At 42.5% G+C, this 23,840-nt stretch overlaps 1 protein-coding gene across 6 annotated transcripts in view; it reads left to right on the forward strand.

Moving 5' to 3' along the window:
• The window catches only part of Ube2f (ubiquitin conjugating enzyme E2 F (putative)), a 37,172-nt gene extending 13,743 nt beyond the window's left edge, over positions 1–23,429 (forward strand). For 4 of the 6 annotated variants that reach the window (XM_021646903.2, XM_021646907.2, XM_021646904.2 and 1 more), the window contains exons 4-10: positions 3,613–3,678; positions 13,756–13,823; positions 15,183–15,253; positions 16,934–16,991; positions 18,216–18,248; positions 20,056–20,118; positions 22,822–23,429. In XM_021646903.2, the coding sequence (XP_021502578.1) occupies positions 3,613–3,678; positions 13,756–13,823; positions 15,183–15,253; positions 16,934–16,991; positions 18,216–18,248; positions 20,056–20,118; positions 22,822–22,872 (410 nt within the window). In that variant the 3' untranslated portion in view covers positions 22,873–23,429. The remainder of the gene's footprint in view (positions 1–3,612; positions 3,679–13,755; positions 13,824–15,182; positions 15,254–16,933; positions 16,992–18,215; positions 18,249–20,055; positions 20,119–22,821) is intronic. The other 2 variants (XM_021646908.2, XM_060368848.1) reach the window with 1 other exon arrangement.
• The last annotated feature ends 411 nt before the right edge of the window (positions 23,430–23,840 follow it).

Genomic DNA, 23,840 nt, shown 5'->3' on the forward strand with positions numbered 1-23,840 from the left:
TTGCCTGTCTCTGCCTGTGTTAGTTAGAACACTTTCCTATAAAAAGCATCATACGGTGATTTTCTGTTTTCTAGTCCAATCAGACTTTTCACTGCCTGTGACTCACAGATGTATGTTCACATTCATCTTTTCACCAGTCTCTCCACTGTCCCTGACTCACGTGCATGTTCAAAGTGTCTTTTCATTAGAGACCACAGAAAGATTCCCCTTAGAACTATCTTGTGTGTTTGCTGTGAGTCTTGCAGGATTTGGAAAAGATGTGAGCCTGTTTTCCTATCCTTTGGCCATGATATCAGATAGCACACATTTGGCACACTTCTTTTTACCTTTTCTCTCTGCTTTTCCCCTCATGTTTTCCACACATCTGTCATTCATCATGCTAAAATAGAAACAAGCCACCACAGGCTAATTCTTTGCTGTCTGGTTAAAACCTTTATAAAATATTTAGAGGCCCACAAGGATAACTTTCTATATGGCAGTGTGGTTAGGAGCTGTAGAGTGACCTCAGAGCTCCGTGTGCAGGTGCATAGGAGTGGCTCTGAAAATGTACATCTCCTTAGAAAGATCCTGTTGTCTGTGAAGAGACCAGTTCTGGAGTTCTGAGCTCTACGTTATATATGTGTGTGTGTGTGTTATATATAAGGATATGTTTAACACAGGTTTTATATAAGGGTAAGTTAACATTTTCACATTTAATATATATTATATGATATATAATATAAACATAATTTTTTAATTTACTCTTTCCTGAGCTTTAAGGTTAGTTATTTGATTTTGGTAGATTAGTTAATTTTTAAAAGTTGTCTTAATGTCTGTATTCTTGGAAGGCTAATCCATTTCAGAGATTCCACATTTATAACTTTAAGAAAAAGAGTCCAAATGGGCAGTGCCAACCTCAAATAATGATTGAAGTATATAGTAAGCCTTCATCTTTTTTCTTACCTACAACAATAGGATATTGTTTCTATTTTCAAAATAAGGTCAAGGTAAAACACTAAGATAGACAGGATTCTCTGGAAAGTCATTCAGTAACTCAGGAAATAATCCTAAGAGTTAACGAGTAGAATTAGAACACAACAAAGGAAACAATTACCAGCAAGAATATGCAGCCTACACAATAGAGGGAAAATTCTTTGCCATGGTCTGTGAGATGGCTCAGAAGGTAAAGGCACTTGCCATGCAAGCCTGGAGACTTGAGTTAGATCCCTGGAACTCATGTAAAGGTGGATGGAGAGAACCAACTCCTTAAAGTAAGTTGTCTTCTGACTTCCTTTTTTTTTTTTTTTTGTGCCATGGCATGAGCACCTACATACATCATGTACACATAAACACACACAAATAATTTTAAATCATTTAAAAAAATCTTTGCCAACTATGCATCAGACAAGGGATTAATAAGGATATATAAAGAACAAAAAACACTAAACAACAAAAACCCAGATCAGTCGGTAAATGGGCTAGTGAACTTTATAGACAGTTTTCAAAAGAAATACAAATTGGCAGTAAATTCTTGAAAAGGTGTTTAACATGCTTGGCCATGAGAGAAATGCAAATTAAAATGGTTTTGGGATATAATTTCAACCCAGTTTCAATGGCTGTTATCAAGAAAACAAATGACAAGACATGCTAAATACAGAGGATGTGGGGAAAGATGACCCCTACTCATTCTTGATGAGAATAACCTTTTGTGGTCACTGTAGAAATCAGTATGGAAGTTCTTAAAAACAATGAAAGAAAGAACTTTGATATAACCCAACTATACCACTCTTAGGTATATACCCAAAGAACCCTAAGGTAATGCAGCACAGAGTTACTTGTACAAATGTGTTTAGCCAGGAAATAGAGCATACATACAATAGAATTTTATGCAACTGTGAAGGAAAATGAAATCATGGCATTTTCAGGAAAGTGGGTGTAGCTGAAGATCTTTATGGTAAGAGAGATAAGCTCCATGTTTTTTCTCATATGCAAGAACTAAATTTAAAATTAAACATGCATGAATCTGGGGGGGCTCACACAAGATAGAAGAGACTAAGACAGATGGAAAATAGGGTAATGTATTCCATAGAAAAGGAAGCTGGAAGTAACTGGAAGAAGAAAGGAAACCAGCTTGACAGGATATGGGGAGAAGGCTAGCAGGGAAGAGGACTAATTGAGAACAATGGATGCATGAAGATCCCATGATGAGACCCAATACTTTGTTAGCTAGCCTAAAAAATAACTTTGAAAAGATAAGGGAATAAAGCCTGTTATCAGTATACATAGTTCTAAATGTGATTTGCAGGAAGTCTTGACCTCTTCCTTTGACTCTCTATTTCTGGAGGAAGAATGTGGTAGTGTGTTTCAGAAACTGCTCTGACCTTTGTAGACTGAGGGCTCCCTACCCCCACACCACTGTAAAGAAAAGAAAGCCCACCAGTCTTCAAGTTGCTCTGTTTTATCTCAATGTTTTATGTCTGACATGCTCATTAAATACCAAAATGAAACAAGACCAATAGTAAAATTGTGAATTCATTTACTACTTTGGGGCTAACCTTGCTTTCATGAATAGCCTGAACCTTAATGTCATTTGTCCCAGTCAATAACATTGGACTAGATGGTCTTGAAGGCTGTTTTTAGTTATTTTTGAATCCTGTTTTTGTTGAATACTGTATCAGTGTAGAACTGAACAAGTAGGAGTTGTAAGCAGTAGCGTTAGTAGATACACTAAAGAATTTTATAAGTGTGTCTTCTGAGCTACAATAAGAAAATTTCCAGAGCATTTATATAAGTGATAGTTGTCCTTCTGTATCCTTTGTGAAGGAGGCAGAGAAGTGCAATAGACAACTTCTCTGGACTGTGTGGTGGCTCTTCTTGCTGAGAGCTTGTCCTGACTCAGGCTTTTTCTTGCTTGGTGATTGGTAGGCCTAGAACGTTGCTTGACTCAGCAAAGCCTCATTTCATAAAGCCAGCTGAGTTACCAGTTTACCAGTTATGGTGTAAAGTTTTTGTTTTTTGATTTTCTGAGACAGTGTTTCACTATGTAAATTGGGTTGGCCTTAAACTCAGAGATCTGCCTGCCTTTGCCTCCCAGATGCCAGGATTAAAAATGAGCACCCTGCACTCAGGAGACACAGGCAGGTGGATCACTGAGACTATTTTTTCCTGTAATGTTATGGTAAATGCTGGGTGGCAGCTCTTAGGAATCTCACTTCTTTCTAACTTCACTTCTGATGGGCATGCATGTCTGTGTGAATCTCTGGGGGACTGACTAATTTGAACCGTTTGACCTGGTTTTTCCATGATTAGTTAGCCTTTACCCACATTCCTTAATATCTTTGGGAAATAGTTTCCTTCAAAGTAAATAGCACAATTCTCTAATGAAAAGAACTCTTTAGTGACTGTTTAAAAGTTGAAGTAAATGCCTTGATTTGGAATTAACTAGTTAGGCTAAGAGGTTGAATGGCAAAAACAACAGAACCCTCGTTTGCTATTGGGTGTGCTACATTAGAGTGCAGGGACACATTGGTTGCCTTGTGAGCCAGCACCACTGCCTTCTGTGTGTTCAGAGGTTAGCTCAGCATGTGGACAGCTGCTCACTCCAGACCTTCCTAATGGCGATTTCTTTTGCAGGTACATGTAAAGTACATTTTCCTGATCCAAACAAGCTTCATTGCTTTCAGCTGACTGTAAGCCCAGGTAATAAATACTCCTGCATACTTCAGTATTCATGTAATCTTCAAAAAGCAAGCATAAAGGTCTGCTTAAATATGTCTTTCTCTGGACTTGTCTTGTAGTACGTTAGTGCTCTCTCATTCCCTGTGATGACGAGGCCTATGTCTTGCAGCCAGGTAAAGCATAGCGAGTATGAGGTACTCAGGGTCCTGGTGACTTTAAAAGTCAGGCAGCTAACACCAAGGAAGACTGACTGCAGCCTACTGTTGAAGTTGGGCTTTGAAGTCATGAGTGGGCTCTGACACACTTCAGTGGAGCTTGGCCTGGGTGAGGTTGCTTAGCTGCAGTCCCCATCTGTAGAGTTGGGGGTCAGATGAGTCCTGTTTGGGGACAATGTCAGGATTAAATGGAATTTTGTCTGAACACCACTTGGGCCCAGGTTCCAGCAGACCAGCTCATCCTCCTTAGGACCTCATGTCTCTTTGGTCAGACTTTTCTAGTGAAAGCACTGTTAACAGGAGTTGCTGACCACCAACCCATGTCAGCCTTCAGCAGTCAACCATTGGCAGCCAGTTCATGCTACTTCAGGGTAGGAAGAGTAAGGGAATCAATTCTCACTGGTTTTCCAAGAAAACCAGCCCATTGATGTTTGTAAAGGGGTGCTACACCGGTTGTTTCCCCTTTTACTATTTCTATTTGAAGTGCAAGTGTTAACGTGTCCGGAGGAGGGCCTTATTTAAATGTTATCAGCACTTCAAAGATGTGAAAATTATCCAAAGGATTATGATGCAGAGAAAAGGGAGAGGAATAGTTTGTCTTCAGGTCAAGGTGACAAGATAATGTGACTTGTTAAGGCTGTAGTGCTTTGATCTTTGGGATTTACCCAAAGCTGTTCTGGGCCAGTTAGTCCACAGATGTTTCTGGCATCATTTGGCAACTGTAAAATTCATATTGTTAACTTCAGCTGAGATACACAGAAAAAGAAGAAAACAAACATGACAAAGTTTTGTTGTAGAAATAGAATATGTTGTCTTATTTGAGAGGGGAAAAAGGAGTGAGGAACTGAGATAGTGAGTCATGAACTAATTAAAAAGTGAGGGGTATAGAATTTTGGGACGTGATAATGAGTCCATGAATAAACATGGTCTTGTCTCTCTGCAAGGAGAATAGCTTGTTTCTTGTTGAAAATGTTCTATAATAATAAGTGTCCCTTTTCAAAAATGTTTTTGATAGTTTGTAATAATTTACATCTTGCTGCCCAGATGCATCCACTCATGAGGCTGAGGCAGGAAGTTCTCGAGTTCAAGGCTAGCTTGAGTATCAAGGAAAAACCTGCATTAAACCTATGTGAAGGTTTTACAGAGCGCTCTGGGACATACTTGTAACTTTGGTCTAACAGTTGCTTGGAGACATGAGGATATGGTTAGTAGCAGGATCCCATCCTTAGAAATGGGGTACTTTACATGCCTGGTATCTTTGATTGGGTGAGAAGACCCTGCCCATTCTGAAACATTCTGTGTTCTCTTTGTTGTTGATAAGGGGGAATGAATGAGTCCACTAAGAAACTCAGACTGGTATATTGTAGTAAGCTAGGCTTTGCCAGTCCACAGGTTCCTTGAGCACACCTGCAGTCCTTGGCTGTTTACAGGCCCTTGTTTTTCCCAGACTGTCGTTCATTGTGTTTTTGTAATTTCCCTGGAGTGTTTCTCCCCTCCCCTCCTTGTTTTACCTGTTTGTTTTTACTGGAGCTTATGAATATGTGGACACTGAAATAACATGATCACACCTTCTTCCTGATTATCTCTGACAGGTAAACAGCTGTTGTAGGTTCAGTATTCTTACATTTCTTCAGGTGATAAAAAATTTTAGTGTCTGGGAATACAAATTTAAATAATGGTATCTGGAAGAACAGACATCTCTTGGTCAGTGTTCAGTTAACAGTGTAGAGGTCTTACCAGAACTGGGTTAAACTTTGTGCTAATTTCAATAGTGGTGATTGGTTGGTTTTTGAGATAGGGTCTTACTGTGTATCCCAGACTGGCCTTAAACTCCCCATCCTCTAGCTTCAGCCTCTTAAATGATGAGATTACAGGTCTGAGCCACTACACCACAGTAAAGTGTTTTTAAGACTTTAGTTAGTTATAATACCATATAAAAATGGCAGATTTTAAAACACATTTAAATATATTATTTATGTGTCTTATGATCTGGCTAAGTTTACTTGTTTATACTAGTAGCTTTTAAAATTTATTTGTTTATTCTTATGTACATTTGGTGTTTGGCCTACATGAAACTCAGCATGAGGGAGTTGGATCCACTGGACTTTGAGTTACAGACAATTGTGAGCTGCCATGTGGGTGCTGGAAATGGGACTCAGATCCTCTGGAAAAGTAGCCAATGCTCTTAGCTGCTGAGCCATCTCTCCAGCCCCTATTCTAGTAGCTTTTAAAAATGCTATGGGGCCTGGATTATAATGAGATCTGGTGCCTTCTTCTGGCATGCAGGTGTACATGCAGGCAGAACACTGTCTAAGTAATAAATAAATACATTAAAAAATAGTATTGTGGCTTGTAAAGATTTATCATCAGTTAAGAGCACTTTCTGCAGGGCCCTGGTTAAGTTCCCAGTGCTGCATGGTAATCCACAACCATTCACTGCCCCAGTTCCAGGGGACCCAGTGCCCTCTTTGGTCTCCTTGTATCCCAAGTTTAAATGTGGCGTACATATAGACATGCAGGTAAAACACTCATACACAAAATAAACATAGCTCTTAAGAGGCAGTATTGGCTTTTGTGATCACTGTCATAGAAACAAATCTTTGTTCTGTGTGTGAGAATGTGTGCCTTTACTTCTCAGTGCTATCTTCTCTCATAGAGAAAGAGCTGGGTTCCATTCATTAGTATTTTCTTAAAAATTTTTGTGTCCGTAATCATGAAGAATACTTTGTTTTGTTTTTCTTATAACTTCTTAGGTGCTGCTATCAGTAGCACTGATCTATCAAAATAAGTTAGAAGTGTTCCTCAGAGTGGCTTTGTGTTATTTCTCACTGAAGTGGTGGGCAAGGTTAATTTACCAGTGGTCAGCCTGGAACTTCACTTTCAGGAAAGTCTTTATGAATGAAATTTGTTTAGGAGATACAGCATTAGCATTGATTTGTTTCTTCTAAGTCGGTTTTGGAATAGTTTTTTAACAGAATTGGTCCATTTCACTTGCACTGTAGGGTTTTATTGAGGCAAAAATTGTTTGGAATGGTCTGTTCACCCTACTAATGTCTAGGATATGTGGTGATCACACAGAACTTTGTATGTGGTTTACTGTGATGTGTCACAGTTTTCACACATGAGACTGAAGACTCTCATTCTCATCCCTGGTTCTTTCTAGTGATTTTTTAAATTTCACTGTGAAGTTAACCACTATGAGAACAGGGCAAATTTTAAGAACAGATTTTTTTTCCCCTTGGTGAGTCTTTCCTTTCAAATAACCCTAAAAACAGATGGCAATTTGCTCCCTTCTATGTATACTAGAAATGTGTAAGCTGTCTGCCAGCAGTGTCTTCTGACATTGAGGAAAACACCCATTGCTCTTTCCTTGCTCCTTTCCAGAACTCTTGGTTTGATGTCTGCTTGTGATGGTACTCAGGTGGGCCACTGTGTCACCTGATGGGCAGGCATGTTATCTGTTTGATGCTGATTTCTCTTCTTCCTTAGCATACAGCTTCCAGTCACGTTCTCCTTGGAGGATTCTCAGGCCATTTGATGCCATTGTTATAAATAACTTCTGAGGGAATTGTGGCATAGTATTAAGAGTGCTTGCCCAGCATTTATGGACATTCTGGTGGCCACCAGAAAAATTACAGTGTGGGCCAGTGAGATAGCTCATTGGCCAAAGGCACCTGCAGACAATCTGAGCTCAGGAAGGAGGCTCCTGCAAGTTGACCTGACTCCCAGTTCACATCTCTCTGTGCATCTGGCCACAATAACACACACTAAACCCACAACACACTACAATAAAATAATTGAGTAAAATAAACAGTGTATGTTAAGTGTCCAAAAGTGGCATGGCATTTAAGTGGTAAGGTTTTTGTTTTTTGTTTTTGTTTTTAATTAAAAAAAAATAACCAACATTCTATTTTTGGTTCCAGGTGTATCTTTATATAGCATTTTATGTTTCTAGATAATTGTGTAGACCCTTATTGTGCTCTTTGCCTCATCTCCTTCTCTTAAATCTTGCTCTCACCCAGAACACTTCTGAATTGCAGCCGCTCTTTCTTGCTGTTCACTTACTGTATTCACCTTACACTGTACAACTTAGTTGTCCTCTTTTCCATCAGAGTGTAAGCTCCACAGGGCACTCATTGTCTTTTACATCCCCAGTGCTTAGAGCAGTGTCTGGCACGTGGCAGACGCTTACCAAGTCTTGTTGGTGGAACTTATAGTTTAAGAAATAAAGTCACAGGTTTTTATGCTATTGAACATGAGATCAGATTTCATGTACAGTGATCTCTGGAAATGAAAATGGCTACTACCAGCGAATGAGTATTAATTGAAGCCAGAAGCAGTTCATTTAATACCAGTCTCTTTTGTCTTTATCCCTTTAACTACTGAGAACAGCTTTTTCATATTTATAAATAAGTTGATTGACATGTTACGGTTTTATGTCTCTTGTCTTTTTATTTCAGAGTGTCAGTCTGCTTTCTATTGCTGTGGTAAAACATGATGAACAAAGCAATTTGTAAGCAGAAGGGGTTATTTGAGCTTATGGTTCCAGAGGGTTGAGAGCACCATCCTATCGGGGAAGCATGGCAGTAGACAGGCATAGTGGCAGGGACAGCTGAGAGCAGGAAGCAGAAAGAGTGAACTGGGGATAGTAAAAGGTTTTGAAGCCCCAAAGCTTACCCCAGTGATATACTTCTCTAGCAAGGCCTTGTCTCCTTATCCCCCACCCCCCAAACAGTGCCACCAAATGGGGATCAGGTCTCAAAATGACTGAGACCGGTGGACATCTTATTCAAACACTGCATTCCACTCCCTCGGGACAAGACCCCCACACTCAGCTGAGCTTCCAATGTGTAAAAGGAAGGCCTAAGGAATTTTCTGCTCCTAGAAAAGAAACAGCAGACAAAAGCTCTGTTGCCAGAGTGACTCAAGGATCTAAGTTGGTAGCCAAACTTGTCAGTGTCGTCCATGGGGTGCTGGCTTTAGAGTCTTAAGGATACTTGAAGCCAAGTGTGTAACAAGGGAGGTCCTGAATGGAGGCCCTAAGAGGCTATTACATGAGTGTTGGGAAATGAAGCCTGAGTTGCATTTGAGACCCCAAGATGTTGGAGATTCTGTAACAATGGGCTATCCACCAAGGAGAGTTGCACACAGCGATTAGAACTAGCCCAGAAAAGAGATAGCAACACCCAAACGATGAACCCATCTAAGCCTTCCAACATCAGATGTAAAGGATTTGGGGTTTACCCTTCTGGGTTTCTGTCTTGCTCTGGGCCCATGTTTCATCACTGTCCTTTTGGAATGGAAATTATGTTCTGTGCCATTTTATGTTGGAAGTATTCAATTTGCCTTTGATTTTTACAAGGGGCTTACAGTGAAAAGTCTCAGAAGAGGCTTTGCTTTTCAAACAGCTGGGATTGAAAGACCATGGGGACTCCTGAAGGTGGACTAAATGCATTTTGTAGTATGATTTGACCCTTAGACTATGGGGCAGGGAGTGGAATGTGGTGGTTTGAATGAGAATGCCCTGTACAGGCTTAGTCACTTTAAGTCATGGTCCCCAGTTTTTTGGCACTGTTTGGGAGGCTTGGGAGGTATAGCCTTGCTGGAGGAAGTACATCAGTTGGGGAGGGGCTTTGAAGTTTCACTGCCTCCTGCCATTCCCATTTCCTCTCTGTTTTAGCTGCCATGCTCCCTGCTATGATAGTGATTAGCTTTTATCCCTCTACAACTACAAACCCAAATAAAATCTTCTGTAAGTTGCCTTGGTCATAGCAACAGAGAAGTAATACAACAGAAAAGTTCAAAATTAAAACCAAATTTCATGGTCTTGGAATTGATTGCTAGATCTAGTACATTGTTTGGCTATGTTGAAACTAGGTTAGAAGAGGCCTTGCCAGCCAGGCACTGGAACACGTTGGTAAGGTTTCTGAGTCCTGCTTAAGCCCACTTTGCTGACTCCTGTCATACCTGCCACAATTCCTGCATAGCGTCTTGTTTTACCTCGGGTACTCAGAGATGAGAATATTGACAATTAATCATCTAGTGTCTTGCTGGCATCATAGTGAGTCCCACCACCACATTCTTAGTGCTTTCATCTAAAACTTGGTGCTGTAGATTCCTCTCATTCCAGGTTTTCCAAATTGCCTGCCATGAACATTAACTGTCAAAGGAACTCTCATGCTCTCTGGTGAAGTCTTCCCTCACTCCTCACTTCCAAGAGTCTCCTGAGAGCTTTGTCACTGGGAGTTGTGACTCTTGCTGGGTGGAGAGCATGGAGTGAGGCACTGGGTTTGAGAGGGTGCCCTGGTAATTGCTTATTGGCACATTGTTTGCTTTTTGCAAGGGGAAGCAATGTATTCTTTCACAATAGCTTAAGGTTGGCATTGTTTTGGTGTGTGTGTGTGTGTGTGTGTGTGTTTTGTATTGTGGCTTGGCTGGTCTCTTAATTTACTATGTCACCAGAGATGTTGAACTTCTGATCATCCTGTCTATACCTTTTGTGAGTGATGGGATTACAGGTCACCCAGCTGCAGACTGAACTACCTAAATGAAACATTAATTATCTCTGAATCATGTTTGAACCCATGGCAGGAACTGTGATATGATGTGTCCAGAGCTTCTCTCAGCCCTTTGGGTCAGTTTATACCATGATGTAGAACATCATAGTGGCCAGTGGGTAGGGAGGCGTTGGGGTGCGGTGGAAGTGGGTGTATCTTAATTAGGGAAAAGCTGTAAAATGGGAGGAACAAAGTGGAGCTGGTCAGACTTCTGGTTCTTGAGAGCACGTAGCAGTCATTCTGGCGTAGGGCAGGTGCGGCCAAGGGTTAGTGTCCATGAACCCTTAGGTAATTTCTTCCCAGAAGTCATCCGCCTGATCTGTGATTCCTTGAAGGCAAGAAGGAACAGGCTGTAAAGCTCCAGTGGAAGGAAGAACTGTAACAGTGGGCAGGGAGCCAGGAGCTTTCTCCTGCTGTATTTCAGGATTCAGTCCCAGCTGCCAAGAAGTAAAATGCTTTTGGCTTCAGCAACTGTGGCTAGTGGTACAGAGTTGGTACACTGTAGCCTGTAGTCTGCAGCCTGTCAGCTCCAGAGGAGAGAAGCCTCCTTATCGGGCTATATAACTGTGGAGCCAGGTGTAGGAGGGGAGTCAGAGACACTCAGCAGCTGTGGTCATCATCCTGAAGCCTAGGCCAGAGTTGAGTGTTAGTGTTTGCAGTGTAAGCTGTGGCTTGACTGCATTGTAAGTTGCAAGTCAGTAGGAGAGTGAAGTGGGTCAGGTCTGACTTGGCTTTGAATAGGAAGTACTGACTAAGAAGCAGGTCATTTTCATAAGAAAAGAGAGCTCCATTAAAAAAAATAGAGCAGTTTATTCTTAGAGCTTAGTTACTTGAGACATAACCTAATTATTAAATGAAAACTTTTCTGGGACAGAAGAAAAGTGATGGAAGAAACACACTAACATCTTTGTGACTGGTAGGCCACAAAGTTAGGGTAATTGCAATCAGTGAAATACAAAGCCAACTAGAGAAACAGTATAGCAGGATGAGGGTAGCTGCAGCACAGCCTTGAAGGGGTCATTGTGTCTTATGTGGGGCACAGTCATTCCTAAGGAGAATTTAGAGTGGACTATGTGGTCTGCGGAATAAAGCAGACTTTCGTAAAGATTCTGTACCATGATGGTTGAAGTCAAATTACAAGGGAACAAGATCACTAAACTTGGCGCTAAATTTACCAAACAACTTGCAAAAACAAGTATCTTTTCCCAAGACTGTGTCACAACTGCAGATTATTTACTAAAGGTAAATGATTTAACATCTTAAAAGAAGAATGATTTGTTTTGCTCACCATTTTAGGGGTGGCAGTCCATTTTTTTAGGGAGGGCATGGCAAACAGGAATAAAAACAGCATAAGAAAGAACCCAGGCAAGATGCAGCTCAGAGTACCTCGCACAGTGTCATGCCATCTGGGTCACACTTCCACAGTCCCATCAACCTCCCAGTTGTGTATTCAAACCCTGAACTGAACAAACAGCTCCTTATGTCAGAGTCCTTATGGTTTGTTCCTGGAAAGGCCTCACAAATACTCCCAAAGCTGTACAATCTCCTAGGCTGTTCTCAAGTGAAACTGACATCGGGATTAATGTATCAATCAGAGGAAAGAGAATAGATTTGATGTATCAGACAGAAGAAAATTAACAAACACCATATTCTGTGAAATGAGTGAATTAACTTTTTTTACTAAGGCATTCATCTAATCTTGGTTGTGAAAGACCTTTTTAAACCACTATACCACAGACTGAATCCATGAAGTAGAACTGGCTTCTTAGAAATGGAAATTTAGCTGAGTGTGGTGGCCAATCTGAGTTTGAGGCCAAGTGTGATCTACAAAGTGAGTTCTAGGGCAGCCACGGCTACCCAGGGAGACACTGTCTCTAACTCTTCCTTTCCCCACAAAAAGTAAATAAAATGGCAAAAACATTCTGGAGTGAGAGTTCAGTGATAGAGTTCTTGCTGCTCTTCCAGAGGATCACAGTACCTACTTTGGTTCATATGGCATGTAACTCCACCTCTGGCACGCGCGCACATACATGCACACAAGCATACACACACAGGCATACACATTAATTAAAACATTAACAAAAGCAAAGGCAAATGTATGAACCCTTTACATCTGAGACCCATATATATTCTTGCAAACAAGAGCTAGACACCAGTTCTTAGGAAAGAAGTGGAAATAACCCATAATCTGGACTTTAGCGAGGACTGTGAAAAGTGCTTGTTTTTTTATGAGGTTTCCGGAGTCTTAAGTGTAAAGATCCCATAATGGCTGTTTTAACTGTTGGATAACAACACAGCCACAAAATTCTCTCTCTCTCTCTTTTTTAATTTATTTTTGAGTGTGCATATGCCACAGTTGGTGGGTGGAGATCAGCGGAAAAACTTGCAGAGGTTGGTCCTGTCTACCTTGTGGGTCCTGGAAATTGAACTGAGGTTTCCAGGTTTGGTAGTGAGCACCTTTGCTTACTGAGCGAATAAACTAGCCTACAGGCTCAAAATTCTTAAAGGAGCCTACTTTTGGTGATGGTGTATTTACTGATAACTTGCTTTATGTGCTTAATTTATGTAAAAAGTTGGAGCAATTGGCCTTAGTGTGTAGCTTAAAGATGAAGACTGCACTACTCATGCCACAGTGAGACTGAGACTCTGGCGCCCTCTGCTGGCTGCTTCCCCTTCAGCTTCTTGAAGCTAGGCTGGCTCCAGTTAGACAAGAGGGACTCTGTGCTGTGGTGTTTGCTAACCTGAAGAAGCCTGTACATCCTCCTGGGTTCTTGCCAACACCCATTTCCTAAGGTTGCACATTCTTTCCTGGAAGATTCACCAAGCATGCACTGAGGCAGTGGGTATAACTCTCCAGTTCCCAACTGTGCCCCTAAGCCCTGAGCCATCTAGCAGTGGCCGTGCTGGGTAAGCATGTGCTGAGTGGTTGGAAGTTGTGCACAGGTGCTGGGGAAACAGCAGACAGAGCTCCAGCTTTCCCCCAGAAATGGCATCTGGAAGCTGGCTTCTAAAGAGGTAACTCACACAAGGCAGGAGATGGTTAAGAGGGAACACACCAACTGTGGTGCTTTGCAAAAGAGCCAGTCTTGCTGGAGGACACACTCCCCTTCTTCTCTGAGGGTACCTTTGCCCTGGAGCAGCTGGTGAGGGTGGCAAATTTGGCAGGACAAGGCTCTGCGGTGTCAGCTTTGCTGAAGGAACCTGGGAACTCTGGTCCTAGTTTTAACCTCTTCAATCTGTGTTTCCCATATCCTAATTCATGTTTGCTTTTGTTTCCTTTTTTTTTTATTTAAAGATTTTTTTGTTTTGTTTTGTGTTTTTAATAGATGAGGGTTACTACCAGGGTGGAAAATTTCAATTTGAAACTGAAGTTCCCGATGCCTACAACATGGTGGTGAGTAGCTTATACCTAGCCTCCCCTTCCTCAACACGCACTAGAGACAAGGCACGCAGACATGTCTTGGGGACACTGCCCTGGGAGCCATTTTCCAACACAGACCTACTTGTGTTTCTTTTGTGACATTAGCAGCAGTATGAGGGTTTTAGTACAGAAACTCATTTGTCTGACGGGTAGTTATTGTACAGATATTCTGCCTGTGTGTTTTATGTAAATGTTTTTAAATAGGGGAATCATGTTTTTAACTTATTTTATTTATGGTATAGTGCCAAAACTCCAGGGGTCAATAATTTTATAATTTCAGATAAATAACAGTCTACAGCTCTGTTAGTCTCTTAAAGACCATATTATATACTAATTATATTAGAGACTGTCACGTGGCTTTTGCTTTTGAGGATAGCACAGCAGGGAAGTAGGTGGTATATAGAAAGTTGAAGTGATAAAAATGGTAAGTGGCTAGACAGATGGGTAAATGGTAGAAAGCAGATTTACAGGGATTCCTTAAAGAAGAGTAGAGCATCACCTTTGGAACATGGGGAAGGCCAGGAGCTACCCTATCTGGTCCAGGGCTAGGGAATAGGTGTCGTGGGCTTTGTGGAACTATGGTTGAAATTCGAGCACAGATACCAGTAACTCTGCCTCTGAGGAGTCTCACACCACACTTGCACCTCACACTCAACCTGTGAGGTGCTCAGCCACACTGGCAACCAGGAAACATGCAGGAACACCATGAGGGGCGTTGGGGTGGGTAAGAGGGAAGACTGACTAGCCTCAGCATTGGAAGTGCAGATGTCACAAACTTTGGGGAAATATAACCTTCTTTCATAAGTAAAATAGTTTTCCCTATTGGAGAAATTATGTTTGAATTATGCCTGACACACATGTATATGCAAATGGGCATATACATTCATGTACACATATGAATGTAAATAAATAGAATAATAAAGTAGACTAAACCTGGGCTAGGAAACTATATTTGGCACTAGTGTCTGCAAACACCTCTGGCTGAGAAGGTGGTTTATTCTTTGGAGTAGTAATGGTCAGCTGTGTATCTGTGACTTAGGCATAACAATTTAGGCTCAAATTGGAGTTTGAGCTCGGGGGGGGGGGGGGAGTCGGTGTACATGCACACACACTGCCACCTACTGCTCTTCCCTAGCTCCATGTGTTTGAACGACGCAGATGTGGGCTGGGAGACTTGTGACTGAATCTCTCTCTCTCTCTCTCCCTCCCTCCCTCTCTTCCTCTCCCTCTCTTTTTTCCCCTCCCCCTTCCTTTCTCCTTCCCTCTTTCCTTCTTTCCTCCCTCCCTCTATGTCTGTCTCTGTATGTCTTTCTCTCTGTCTCTCTCTCACAGCCTCCCAAAGTGAAATGCTTGACAAAAATCTGGCACCCCAACATCACAGAAACAGGGGAGATATGTCTAAGGTGAGTCTCTTCCTCCGTTCTGTACATGTGAACCTTTTCGCTCCTGTAAGGAGATCTTGTTTGGCTACAATTCAGAAACGGCTGGACCTAACTGAAGCGACTGCTTCAGAATACATTTTCTACTGGCCTCTTATTGCCGGGGACTTGCTAGTCCTCACTGTGCAGTGTAATGGTGTTTCCACCTCCTTTAGTGAGCAACCGCAGTCTCGATTTACGGCTGATGTTAACTAACACAGGGGTGAGTGGTAGTGGGGTAAGTAAAACCCAGGAGAAAAACTGCAGGAATCTAACCTCAGTGATCTCATACCTGCACTGAAGATACTTTCCGTAATGGTCCTGCTCTCATGGAAGCACAAGGTCAAGGCCTAGCAGTTCCAACTCTCCCTGCTAGATGACTACGCTCCAAGGAAAAGAACTAGAGAAGATAATGTCTGGTGTAGACCAACTGCATTTGATGCAGAACCTCTGTGATAGTAGGACTTGGACAGGCTGTGAAGGCACTGCCCTCATGTTCATCTGCCCTGGGAAGGAGACTTCTCATGTGCATTGTAATGTGCTGTTCTTAGGAGTCCTCTGTTTCTCCACTCTCCTCAGTAAGCATTAGCCACCATGTAAAGATTAGCTGCATCTGGATGCCTGTCTCTGCTCTTTTTTTGTCTGAGAAATGCAGTCAGTACCAACACTCATGCAAAAGCCTTAAGATACTGTCAGGCATGGTGGTACATGCTTTTAATCTCACACTTAGCTGGCACGGGCAAGTGATTCTCTGAGTTCCAGGTCATATATGGTGAGACCCTGTCTTAAAGAACAAAAAGCAAACCCACTAAAACAGCATATAACAAATCATAAACACAATATTGAAAGAGGGGATCCCTAGACTACTGATTGTGCTTGTATTTCAGTAGTCATTCATTTTGAAAAAGCTGGACACTGATACTGGACAAAGGAGTTGAGGCTACAGAAGGACACCACTCATCAACCTGTGAGGTGCTCAGCCACACTGGCAACCAGGAAACATGCAGGAACACCATGAGGGGCGTTGGGGTGGGTAAGAGGGAAGACTGACTAGCTTCAGCATTGGAAGTACAGATGTCACAAACTTTGGGGAAATATAACCTTCTTTCATAAGTAAAATAGTTTTCCCTATTAGAGAAATTATGTTTGAATTATGCCTGACACATAAATTATGGACTTTAATCCTCAATAATTCCTTTATAATTCTTGTTGCTGTCATTGTTTCCTGGCTATTAGGCAACTTATTGTGTGTATATTGTTTTAATAATATTGTTTTATATTATACCCATGCTTTCTGATGGGTATGGTGACACACACCTGTAATAGAATTACTCAAGTGGCAGAGACAGGAGAATTGCCACAAGTTTGAGCTAGCCTGGAATATATAGTAAGTTCCAGGCAAGCTAGGACTAAGAGGAAAAAAAAAAGTTTTACCTTTGCTTAGGAATTCCATGTGAAGAATTAATAGTCCATACACAGTCAATAGTCAAAATAACAGGCATTGTAACCGAAATATAACTGAGAGGTGAAGACAGTCCTCAGAGGACAGAAGACTGAGCAGCCAAGAAGAGACAGGTTTCAAATATGCGATTCATTCCTTGGTTGTGAATAGAGACTCACAGTATAGCCTGCGGCTCCTCATTAACGTGCGTTTCTCTCTTTCAGTTTACTAAGGGAACATTCAATTGATGGCACTGGCTGGGCTCCCACTAGAACATTGAAGGTGAGAGTCAGCGCTCCTCCTGTAGACCTCAGGCAACCAGCCTCCTGTAAGAAGTGCATCCTTGTCCTTCCTCCCAACCACACACTTTCTGGGTCTGCTCCACCAAGTATTGCTTAGCCAGTTCTAATGAGATGAGAGTCCTGTTGATCAGCACCATATCATTCAAGTGTCATCAAGCTGTAGATTGCAGAACCACAAGAGAAAGCCTAATGGCTTTGTTCATTCAACAGGGATGTCTTGAGCCTTTCTAGTTGTCTGGAAGAGCTACAAAGTGTGTAGTCACTTCCTGAGTCAGAAAGACTATAAAGCGATGGTAGATTATTGCTAAATAGGCACCATAGGGGAGAAAAGTGCAGGGAAAAAAATTGATCCAGTGTCTGAATATGCAGACTTCATGTAGCTCTGTGCTGTTCCTCCAAAACTGGTCTCTGACACATGAACTACCACCTAGCCTTCTGTCTAGCCTTTCCCCATGTCTGTCCTCAGGATTTAGCCCTGCCAACTTGTCTCACCTACCTAGAAGGTAGTTTCCTCCAGTTCTGCATTCACGATACCTGCTCCTCCTGCAAGTCTCTGGCAAGGCTGCCATGTCCTCTGCAGTCTTTTTACTGCTTGGGGCTCAAATGCCTAGCCCCTTTCTTCAGGTTTAAGGCTTATCTTCACCTCCAGCTCCAGTCACTAGGCAGCTCACACCCAAAGGTCAGATCTGACAAGACAGATAGGAGGGAGAAAACAGGGATGTCCCTGAGAATCAGATTAAAAGAACAAGACTTTGGAGTTGAAGAGTCATGTAGAGAAGGCAATTGTGAGTTCAGGTAAACAATGGTTTTCACTGCTATTGTAGTGGGAATTAGTCATCTTAGGAATGTGACTGTCCCTTATTTCTTAAAGTAACTAGAGAAGGTTAAGATGTTGTGGAGTAACTTACCTACGAACCCCAAAATGCAGTAATGTTTCCAAGCAGCAGGTTTTTTCTTCAGATAAATTTCAGAAGTCCAGTCTGTGTGACAGTAGGAGGCAGAGCATGCATGTGACTTGTGGTGTCTGCACCTGTCTGAGCAGGTACAAAGTTGGTTAGAGCTGAGACTTGAAAGATTGCATTTTCTGTCTTGAAAAGCACTATGGTGCATATTTTGATAGCCTGTGATGCTTATTTCTCGGCTACATGTTTAAAAGACTTTGGCTAGGATTCTGAGAATTGTTTTCTTTCTTTTTGTGTTACAGGATGTTGTTTGGGGATTGAACTCTTTATTTACTGTAAGTATATTATTAATTGATTTTTTTTCCGGCTTCTGCCTTTGAAACACAACCTTAAAGAGCATGGGGTCCTAGAAGTTAGCCTTCTTTTCCATTCTTTATGACCAGGTGTTGCACTGATGCACAAACCTAGGGGGATTTAGAGACATTTGGAGGTTTTCTGCCTTCTAGAACATATCTGCTTCTCCCCCTGTCCTCTGGGGTGCAACATGCTTGTTTTTAAGGTTCAGAAAAACAAAAAATAGTAGAACTTGGCACTAACTTTTGAGGCCCTGACCAGTGTTGCTGTGTTCCTGGAGAACACACACCTCCAGAGAAGTCAGCATTTGCAGGCATTTCAGGTTCTCCCTTGCTCCTGTGAAGACACTACCTACTGGATTAGGCCTGGACTCCCCCACGCAGATGGTTTTTCCGGTGTGCTCAGCCATTTTGGTGCGAGGCTTGCCATCCTCAGTGAGATAACAAAGGATATAAACCCCAGAGGCTGAGCCTGTTCAGAATCTTCCCAGCAGTTAGGCTTCACTGTCTTTTTATTTATCTTTATGTGTGTGAGTGTTTCACCTATACCAGAGTCTGTATACTGTATGTGTGGCTGGTGCTCAGAGGTCAGAAAAGAGTGTTGAATCCTGTTACAGGTTACAGATGGTTGTAAGCCACCATGTGGTGCTGGGAATCAAACCAGGTCTCACTGTAGGCCTTGGCCCACTCTAGCCTAGGTAAGGCATGAACTCATGTTACTTTTCCTGCTCAACTTCCTAAGTGCTGGAGTTAACATTCACATTTTTTTTCCTAGTTAGAAACACAGTACTGCAGGTAATGTTCCTGCAAAAGAATATGGTCATCTCTGCAACAAGCCATTTTCGGGTGCCCTTTGAAAAGCAGTGACTCACTATAGTCTATCTGGGCTGTTTTTCAAAAGGACTATGCGGGTCAGCTGAGCTGAGCCTGGTGTATATGGTGAAGTAGAAAGAGTTTGCTCCTCTGAGTTTGGGGACAGCAGATACTGTTCCCTTTGTAGTTTTGAGTTAAAGTCAAAGATCTTTGAAGGAAAGTCAGGGGGGTAAAAAAAAGAAAGAACATTCAGGCAAGGTTAGAAGAGAAAGTATGTGCACACTGATACATTATATTAGCCATTATATTAGAGAGAGAGAGAGAGAGAGAGACTAATGCTTTTAAAAGGAAATGGAGCTGGGTATGGTGGCCTTTGTCCTAGCACTTAGACTAAGTGCAAATGGCACTTACAGAGACAGATGGATCTTTGAGTTTGAGGCCAGCCGATTAAATATAGTGAATTTCAGGCTAGCCAGGGATACAGAGAGAAACTCTTTCTCCAAAGGAAAAATAAGTGAAGAGCCAGTGAGATGGCTTAGCAGATAGAGGCCCTAGCCTGATGGTGGTCTAAGTTAAATCCCCAGAAACTAACACTCTCAAAAGTTACCCTCTAGCCACATGTATATACATGCATACATGTATATACATGCAGGCAAAACACTACATAAAATAAATAAGTCTCTTTAAGAGAGTGGTTGTCATTTACCAGTTATCACATAGCATCAAATTAATGTGATTGCTATCTTTTCCATTTCCCCAGAGTCCCCAGAGTCATGTGTAAACATACCCTTGACTTTTACTTCATTCACATTTTAAATGCCACCACATGCTCAGCACTCTGCAGTGAAGGTTTTGGAAGCTTGGAGGTCGCTAAGCTGCTCTGCTCGGTACTGGTGCCCTGAGACTCTGTGAAATGAGGACTTGGTACAGCAGAAAAGAGGTTCTCCCACACTCATTATAAGTTGCTCTTTTTCAGGATCTTCTGAATTTTGACGATCCCCTGAATATTGAAGCTGCAGAACATCATTTGCGAGACAAGGTGAGCTGACAAGTGGACTGTTCCTAAGTAGACACATTAGGTAAAAGGTAGCAAGAGTCTTTCCTGACTCAGTATGTGAGAACTTGCGTGGTAAATGCTGGGCAGCCACTTAAAGCAGTGTATACATAATGTTACAGTAAACGTGTGGTTTGCTCATAATGAAAGTGGTTTTTATGACAGGTGAAACCATGATAAAATTTCATTACCTCATTAGCAATAAGGGACTGCTGAGGGTATAGCTTTGTGGTAGAGCACTTGCCTAGCAGCGCAGGACAAAACAACACACACACACACACACACACACACACACACACACACACCCCTGCACAATGGTTCAGATATGGAAAAGGGAAAATGGGTATCATCAGGCTACCTGCCTCTTTCCATGCTCTTTGCTGAGATCATGTGCATTTGATTTTACTCTTAGCCTTTTTTTTTTTTTTTTTTTTTTTTAACCTGGTAAGTTCACATGCTCATTCCTGGGATATTTTCTTTGATCATTGAGGTTTTCCCCCACAGGATATTTTTCCTACTGTAAGCAGCAAGTCAGTAAATACAACTATATTCTTAAATACTGGTATTTGACTTAGTCCTACAGCCAGATCACTGGATCAAAGATATGTGTGCTTACTCTGAGTAGTGAGCTGGTTGTTTACCTTTAAGGTCAACAGGGCACAAGTCCATACCTGTTGAGTTGGTGTTCTTCACTACTCACTGCCTGGGAAACTTCTTGGCAGATCAAGTGTTGCAGAGCATGCTTGCTTTGTGCCTTAGAATAGTTTGCTCTTATTTTTGAGCCAGTCTCATAGAAAATGAGTATTGGGTTTAAATTTTTTTTCTGATGTGCCTCTGGAGCCTGACCCTGTGTCTCTCTTTGCACACGGAGGGGCCATAGCTTTTTTTTGTACATCAAACACTGTTTTTGTCTTGTCTACTTCAGATGAGTATGAGATGCTTCTGAGAAAAAGCCTGTAAATCAAATACCCAAGCCCCCTAAGAAGGAACTAGTGTAATGTACCAAGCTGGTAGAATTGCCATCACTGCATTTGTGCCTGCACTGTGGGGCCTATGACTAAGCGGTGTGTGGGTCTATGAATAGAACCTCGGGAAGACAAGGGATGGAGCACTGTTAGAGAAAGGCACCTGGAATGACTTTGTATAAGGGACTCCTACAGAAGACCATGTGTCCTGAGCAGGAATGTAGAGAAGCTTCCATGGTGACCTGGGCTGAGGAGGCTCAAATTGTTCAGCCTTAGAAAGTGACTAAGAGGCTCATCCTGTGTATCCAGTCATAAGGGCAGACCCAAAGAGTTGGGCATAAGAATCCGTGGTGATCTTCATTCTAAAGTCTTACGTTCTTAAAAATGAAAGAGGGAGTTAGAAGCAGCAGGAACTGCAGTAGGAGGCCTCCTGTGGGCCTGGCACTAGAGTCACCCTAAAATGAACAGAACACAGGGGGGCAAGGTGGAATAGAAGTCTTTTCATCCTGGGTTAAGGATTGCTGTGGGTAGGATGGACTGTCCATTTCACCTTGTAAACCTTGTGGTAGTTCCTGCTGAGCTCACAGTATTATCCAACTCTGGAAAGTAGAAGTGATCTTGAAGATATTTTGGGGTTTCTACACAGCCTTCCCCAGTCACCCTGTCTTGAGTGAATGGCCTATGTGGGAACCCTTGCATTCTGCCCTGTGCACAGATGTGGGGAGGCAGCGACAGTCATCTGGAGTCAGATCACCACTTAGATTGGGAGCAAGTCCCCGACCTTTCATAGTGTTCGAATTGAGAACATGCTAGGCCTTGAAAGGATAGCTGTGCCAATTCAGCATGTAACAGGAGGGCCCAGCACAGAGCTGGCCAGAGTAGGCCCCTCATTGAGGAGAGACAGTTCTAGGTAAGCACACATTTAATTGCCTAGGAGCCCCTTGGGATATGCTGAGCTCTTGCCTGTATCCTTCTCAGTACTGTGTAGGGAGCAAGTCGAAGAGCCCTCCATGCTTCAGGACTTACTTGGGAAAGAGCTTATGGTAGCTGTGAAGTGGGCACAGCAGTAGCCTATAGCTGAGTTGTACAAATAAGCTAAGAGCTTCCGCCAGTGGGATTTGGCTTCTAATATTAAAAAGAACCTTGGGCAGTGGCCCAGATCTGAAAAGGCTATCCTACTCATATGACCTGGATGAGTCTTAGCGTCTCTGCTCTCTTGTCATCTGAGGAGCCCAAGTGACTATTGTTTCTTGACATGAGATGATGGTAAGCTCTGTGGCCCATTTGCCTTTCCTTCAGATTGGGTGCGTGCAGGGAGGGTGGACTGTGGAAGTGAGCACAGTATAAGTGGACAGCAAGGTTCAGGGAAGTTACTTTTGGAAAATGGATCTAGAAACAAAGGCCTATCAGAGAGAACAGTCGTGTGGCTCATGCTCCTTGCAGAAGAGTGTTGGCATTGGGACCATGAACATGCTTTTCTAGACTTGATGTCCTATTGGCAAGGAGGGGGAAGTTTGAGCTGCTCTTAGCATCTCCACTGCTCAGGACTGTTCTGTGCCCCTCCCCACCACTCCCTACACAGTTTGCGTTGGAGTCATGAGAAGTGGACCCGTGGTGACAGAAAGCCGGGCTTCTCCACAGGCTCCTTCACTTGGGGAAATTTGCTGTGTCCCTCAAGTGTCACTTGGCTCTCTCACTCTTTGCTCTCTTACTTTATCCACAGGAGGATTTTCGGGACAAAGTGGACGAGTACATCAAACGCTATGCCAGATGATAAGAGGAGAGCTTGCAGGTCTAAGGACTTTGTCACAGTTGTCTCTGATGTGAAACAGCTCGAGGTAGCCCTCCTCCCCATCCTCATACTCCCTGTTGGCCCCTTGGGATTGTCCCAGTCCTGCGCAACCATGCTGTCCTGAAGAAGACCCTCCTGACTACCCACTGTAGGTGGCAAACAACATAATACAGCAAGAAAGTGTGTCTGGGCATCGAAAGGGTTGCCTGCTTCCCTTAACACGTTCACTGAAACTCCTGTCTTAGGCTGTCTGCTGGGATTCCTCCGAAGTTGTAATGAACTCACCACTGAGGATAGCGCTTGCTTCCCTTCCCCCAACAATCGGTGTCCTGCACAAGTGATGTAATGACGTGTTTGGTGTGACTGGCAGATTGGCAATAAGAAACCCGCTATTAACTGTGATTGGATGCACATTCTCTTAGCTTCTTCCACGAATGTTGGCCCTGCCTAGATGTGAAGCTTCCCAGAATGCATAGTCATTCACTGTAGATCTTACTGAAATGCGTATTTTATTTAATGTAAGTATATTTTGGAACAGATTTGTAATTTGTACAATTTGATGCTTTAATTATTTTTTTTTTCTATTCTCATTTACTTTGTATTCATTGTATAGAGCAAACACAAAGATATTGGGTCAAGCAACTATTGAAGAGAAATACAAAGACCATGCTAGACACATAACTGCAGAGGAAGCAGGACTCTGGCTCCTAGACACCAACTCTTTCTCCAGTTCTGCATGTGGCAAGGATGTCTTGGACCTTAGAACCTACACCCGGATGATCAAAACCAAAGGCAGGGAGGCTTCCCTCACATGCTACCCAGACACAGCAGGCTGGGGCTCCCTAAGCAAGGGTGGTGGGTGATTCTGCCATGACCTCAGTGTAAGCCAGGGGCTCCTTAACCATCTCTATCTTCACTGTCCTGCCTGGGGAATCAGCTCAATCTCTGGT

Source organism: Meriones unguiculatus, chromosome 15 (genome assembly GCF_030254825.1).
Source record: "Meriones unguiculatus strain TT.TT164.6M chromosome 15, Bangor_MerUng_6.1, whole genome shotgun sequence".
Taxonomy (NCBI): Eukaryota; Metazoa; Chordata; class Mammalia; order Rodentia; family Muridae; genus Meriones; species Meriones unguiculatus.